Source organism: Solanum stenotomum, chromosome 9, assembly GCF_019186545.1.
Source record: "Solanum stenotomum isolate F172 chromosome 9, ASM1918654v1, whole genome shotgun sequence".
Lineage (NCBI taxonomy): Eukaryota > Viridiplantae > Streptophyta > Magnoliopsida > Solanales > Solanaceae > Solanum > Solanum stenotomum.
The window spans coordinates 6,490,576-6,496,375 of NC_064290.1; the positions used below are offsets into that span (position 1 = coordinate 6,490,576).

A 5,800-nucleotide genomic window follows, 5' to 3' on the forward strand; every position below is an offset into this window, starting at 1 on the left:
GATTGAAAGGAGTTGTTTGTAGCTGCTAGTTTAGCTTAGTTTAGTGTTACTTGCGAGTACCTGTTGCTTTTGGTACTCACCCTTGCTTCTACACAGTGGTGTAGGTTGACAGCTCTATCAGATCCGACTTATTACTCATCTTCAGATTAGAGCTTCCAGACTTACTTGAGAGGTAGCGGTTCATTCCAGACGTGCCCTCAAGTTATCTATATTTATTGTTTTGTTCTATTATAGAACTTTACTATGAGACTTGTATATTTTATTCAGATTCCGTATTAGAGGTTTGTACATGTGACAACCAATTCTGGGGTTTCATTGAGTTTATTTAAAGACTTCCGCTTATCTTTCTATCTTATTCTTGTTTTATTAATTCCGTATCGTCGGGTTTTTGGGTGTTAGGCTGACGTGTCCGGTGGGGTTTGGACACGTGCCATCACATCCGGTTTTGGGGTGTGACAAAGACGAGTGCCATCACGTCCATTTTTGGGTCGTGACAAAAATTCTCTATAGAAAAACTTAGGTTCTGTTCAAGTTCTATTTAGTGTTAAAATAAGTAAATTCAATATTTAAAAGCATAGACATTAGCTGATTGATTTGTTGAATCACAAACCAACTATTTAATTCATATATCTATTATTATTTGAACGTCAAAACAGAAGTAACAATTTTTTGAAAATATTTTTCTCCATATCAAACACATCCTTAATATAATCCACTCACACTTTCGTAAAATCTCTTAAGCCAAACTCGAGCATCATAGCTGAAGCCAAGGGTCTAAGGCACATTGAAGTCGAAAGTACTCAAAATTCCTTGGTCTCTTTCGATGTGGTTAGACTTCATACGTATTTTACTATGTTTCTTTTTTTTGGAAAAAGGACAAATATACTCCCGAATTATTGTAAATGGTATGCAGATACCTTCCGTCATGCTTTTGGGACATTGATGTCCCTGCCATCCAAAAACTAGAGCATATATACCCTTTATACTAACGGGCACACACGTATCGTAATCTTATCCACCGACCTGATATTTATTAAATATCAATCGACGGATAAGATTGCGCGACGTGTCCCTATTTAGCCTGTCGTTAGAGTGAAGGGCATTTATGCTCTAGTTTTTGGATGGCAAGGACACCAATGTTCAAAAAGTATGATGTAGGGTATCTACATACCATTTACGATAGTTCAGTGGTATATTTATCCTTTTTCCCATATTTTTTTTTAAGTTACTCTTAGGGATCTAGTCTAAAAAAAAATAAAAAAAATCTAGAAATCTATATAATTAGTTAACGCAAATGTGTCCAACAATATCAATATCCGACACTTTACATTGGCCACAAAATTCACTTGAGGAATGATAAGAGAAGGAGACAATGAGATAAACTGATGTTGTCCTCATTAGGAATATGAAATAACATGAAAGTTCATTTTGTTTGTACTATATTGCATGGAATCATGTGAGGTGTCAGGTAACAAGAATGAATTATTATTTTTTTTTTTTGTTTTATATTTGGTGTTTGGAGCCCACATTAAAGTCCCAACTAAATTTGAGTCACGCACTATAAGGCCCATTCGGGAGTGACACTCCTAACATGATTTTTTTCATACTCAAGACTTAAACTCAAGACCTTTAATTAATTAACGATGAAACAGTCCAACTCAGAAAGTTGGTAAATGAATAATTTATATAAGACAGAAATCAGAATGTTACATATTTGACTTTAGGGGTGATAACTGATCATATCCCTTTTGTCCCTTAGGTATTTTGTAAATACTTATTTTGATTTTTGTTGTATATATATGACTCAACATATAAAACTTTTTACTGTAATTAATTAAATATATGCATTCGTCTATCTTTATATGCACTAAATATTGAGTATATTTTAATTACTTTTGAAACGATATTACTTTTAGATATGAAATAACAATATAATTTTAACACAACTAAATCGTGGAACAATTAATAATTCTGACAAATTTGTAAAATTTACCAACAAAGGATCAAAGATTATATTTCAATATAGATTAAAGTTTAAATATATTTTGTCAGATAATACAAGAACTAAATGAGAATTTATCAATACATCTCCAAAACATTCAAACAAAAATGTGATGATCATATAAGATAAATCTATTGATGTTTTTTCCTTAGCTTTTACCAATTATAATTATAATGATCTAGATCAAAGGAGGAAGAAAATTCATGAGGTATAAAAGGAGAAGGTGGACACACAAGTCCACAATAATCAATTGAAGGAGCTACAAAATCATTTTGACTATCCACTTCAAATGGTTCTGTCCAAAAACTTCCACTTGTAATTTCCTCCAAATTAGCAAATTCTTCTTGAAAAATGTCTTGTTGATAATCAATAGAGGATAATGCTTCACTTGATGACTCCTTTGGTGACCATTCTGAACTTTCCAATACTATATTTTCATGCATATTATTATTATTATTATTAGCACTTGCATTTTGATTTTCCACACTAGTGATCTTTCTTCCAGTATTGCTTTCAATATTATTCTTATTATTATAATTAGTAGCGCGCTTTTTAAGTGTTGTGTGCCAATGATTCTTTATTTCATTGTCTGATCTTTCTGGCAAGTGAGCAGCAATCGTCGACCACCTGCAATCATAATTTCATCTGTGATTACTAAACTTTTCACTAGCTATGTACAAAAGTAATAGTAGTATGAATTTATTTTTGTCGCATTAAAGAAAGTGAATCATCTCTATTGTCATAGTAAAATGTCAAAATTATCTTTTTTCAAATTAGAGTATATAACTGAACTCCGTGTGAATTTATTAAAAAGAATTTGCGGAGGTCTATTCAACCTACAAACCATATCAAATTAATAAATCAAATTAAATTAAGAAGAAAAATTAGTGATTTGATTTGAGTTGATTAAAAAAATGATCATAATTAGTTGGATTTGATTATATATATCAAAACGAAACAAACTAATTACTTACAATATATTTTTACAAATTTTATAAATATTTAATATAATGTAATTTGTAAGTTTTTGTCAAACTTTCTTAATTCATGTTTTTTTACATATTACTTTTGAATTTGAACTTATATTTTTTCATGGTACAAAATGTCTTTATAGAATTATAGCTCATAAATCAAGAACTAATAAAGCTCATATCAAATCATATTCATTTTTAAAAAATCAAAAGTCGTTTTTAGAATGAGAGGTTAGACATGTCCCCTACCTTATATATTAAATATAATAGAAGGACATACCAAATTATAAGAGCAAGAGGAATATGATGCATAACCTCTCGAAACAAGATAGAAAGTTATAGACATATGCTCATAACTATGTAGCTTGATACCAAAATTTTGCAATTGACATGGAGTTTAAATATATACTAACAAAAGGGATCTCTTCTTGAATATTTTGTATGCTACATAGTTAAAAATTAAGAGAAATAATTAGATTAAACCACATCTTGTTCATTTTCATTATCTCTTACTAATAACAATACTGCTATTCTGAGTTTTCATTATCTTTATTGTTCACTCTATTAATAACCAAGTCGGATCTAATGTATCATACGGAATTTCCCTTTGACCATAATAACATGGCTTCAATTTTTTTTCTTTTCCGGAAGTGCCATGTAATTCTTGTATATTTTACGTACTAGGACAAATAAAGATATATTTAGAAGCATTAGTTACATGTTTTATGTTGCAGAGTCTTTATCGAGAGAAAAAACCCATATAAAAACCAAAACAAATCGAAAATGCTTGTTAATTTGTAGGGTTTGTTGCTTTATTAGACTAGGTAAATGTTAGCTCGTAAAAATTGGGAATGTGAAAGAAATATACGTACTTATTTCCAAGTTGAGCATGGAGGTTCAAGATGATTTCATCTTCTTCTTTGGTATAGTTTCCTCTTTTAACATTTGGCCTTAAGTGATTTATCCATCGAAGTCTGCAACTTTTTCCACACCTTGCTAGACCTTCACAAGCAACAATAATCATTCAATTTTAATTCTAAAACGGTAATGATAATTATAATGAAACTTAGAGATGGAATCAAGATATTCAACTCGTATTTTTTTAAAACAAAAGATAGGGTTCAATTTTCTTGATCAGAATAACTTTAACAAACTACGATTTAATTCTAAATTCATAAACATCAAATACTAACTCCGTATATATATATTCTCACCAGCATACTTGGGAAGTTGTCGCCAGTTCCATGAGCCATATTTAGTAATATAAGCTGCTAATTTCTTATCTTCTTCAAGTGTCCAAGTCCCTTTCTTCCTTCCATTTTCGTCGTAGCAAGGTGTTCTCACCATCTCTTGATTAAAATTATCTTTTTAGAAAGGAGATTTTTTTTTTATATATATATGTAATTAACAAAACAATTATAGCTAGGTCTTTTCATCTGAATATAACACAAAATTCATAAATTGAGCCTATTTATAGAGAGGGAGCAAAACGTCAAACACATGAGATTTTGTTATAAATAAAATTCGATTATTCTTCGCACAAGGCGCAGTACCCTAGCGTTTCTTATGTGGTGAAACTAATTACACACGTCCACACCATAAGCAAAGAAAAAGACAAAATATATTCAATTGACTGTTCACCAAACGTTAGACGATATCTCAGGCCCTCCAACCAACTCGCTCCCTGTGACATTAGGCACTACCTCATTTGAGCTGGAAATATTATAACTGTTCATAAAACAAATCATTGTTGTTGTGTTATCCCTGCGATTCATATTATATAATATTTTTAGTTTGATAATATCCGAGGAATCATTGACCCCTAATAAGTAAAAAAACAAATATTTTATAAGTGTTATGATGAAATATATGTGTTTACTATTAGTTAATAGATCATGTGTCTTGACACAACAAAACAGTGTGGAAAGTAAAAACTTAAAATAAAAAACACAAGAGTTTATGTGGAAGGAGAAAACCACAACCTGTTTCACAGAATTTCAACTTCTCCATTAAGTTCAAAGAGCTAAGATTCAAATTACGAATTCTTGTAACCTAGGAATTAAACTCTTAATTTCTTTCCCATCACTATAGAATGCAAGAACATGACATATCTAACTCTAGCTACAACTCAGAATAATGAAGAAAGATTCGACTAATTCCTTTAAAACTTAGAAATAGACCTTACAATGAATAAGCACATAAATATAATCTCAAATAACAACTAAGAACGAATGATAACTTTATCAAGTCCCTCATTGTCTATGAGAAATATTTCTTCGGAGAATGACTTTTGCTGTGTGATTCTTCTAGAATGCAAAAAACTAGGTTATGTCAATTGTGAAGAGACTATTATAAGATGAACAAAAACCTTGGAGCAATGCCATTGGCTGTTGCTCTACAGACGCACGCGCACCAACCATTGCAGCAGTGGCAGTGGTTGCGGTTTTTTGTAGCTATTCTTTTCATGTAACTTACAATATCATCTCTCATGGAATCAAGTCCCCTATTAAATCTCATAGTTTGTTAAATTATCAAAACTTCAAAATAACTTACAATAACATGTTATGTTTTAAAATATCAGTTATTCAAGATAAACTTCATACCAGAATTGGCGCAATGGGAAACACTATATGGATGGATGGGCATTAAAATATATCAATCAACGGTACTGTAAACAATTGATCAATCAACGGTTCCGTAAATAATTGGGATGAGGAAGATAATATAATAGACGTATGTTTTGATAAAGTAATTAGGGATGGAGATATCTCACCTATGCATTAAATTAGTGAAAGTAACAAAAGTAAAAAAGAAGCTAAGACACTTG

At 30.8% G+C, this 5,800-nt stretch overlaps 1 protein-coding gene across 1 annotated transcript; it reads right to left on the minus strand.

Annotated features, from left to right (window-relative positions):
- Positions 1 to 2,157: 2,157 nt before the first annotated feature.
- Positions 2,158 to 4,329, minus strand: LOC125876663 (transcription factor MYB14-like). The gene is made up of 3 exons (XM_049557884.1): positions 4,188 to 4,329; positions 3,846 to 3,975; positions 2,158 to 2,629 (listed from the first exon to the last, which is right to left on the minus strand). Exons 1-3 carry the CDS (start codon positions 4,318 to 4,320, stop codon positions 2,158 to 2,160), a joined length of 735 nt encoding a protein of 244 aa, XP_049413841.1. The 5' UTR covers positions 4,321 to 4,329.
- Positions 4,330 to 5,800: the final 1,471 nt, after the last annotated feature.

Bases quoted from the DNA above. Each gene is read 5' to 3' on its own strand.
- LOC125876663 (XM_049557884.1), bottom strand. From the start codon at position 4,320: ATGGTGAGAACACCTTGCTACGACGAAAATGGAAGGAAGAAAGGGACT. The intron at 3,976-4,187 runs GTGAGAATATAT...TTGCTTGTGAAG, and splicing joins ACAACTTCCCAAGTATGCTG to GTCTAGCAAGGTGTGGAAAA. The intron at 2,630-3,845 runs GTACGTATATTT...TTATGATTGCAG, and splicing joins CATGCTCAACTTGGAAATAA to GTGGTCGACGATTGCTGCTC.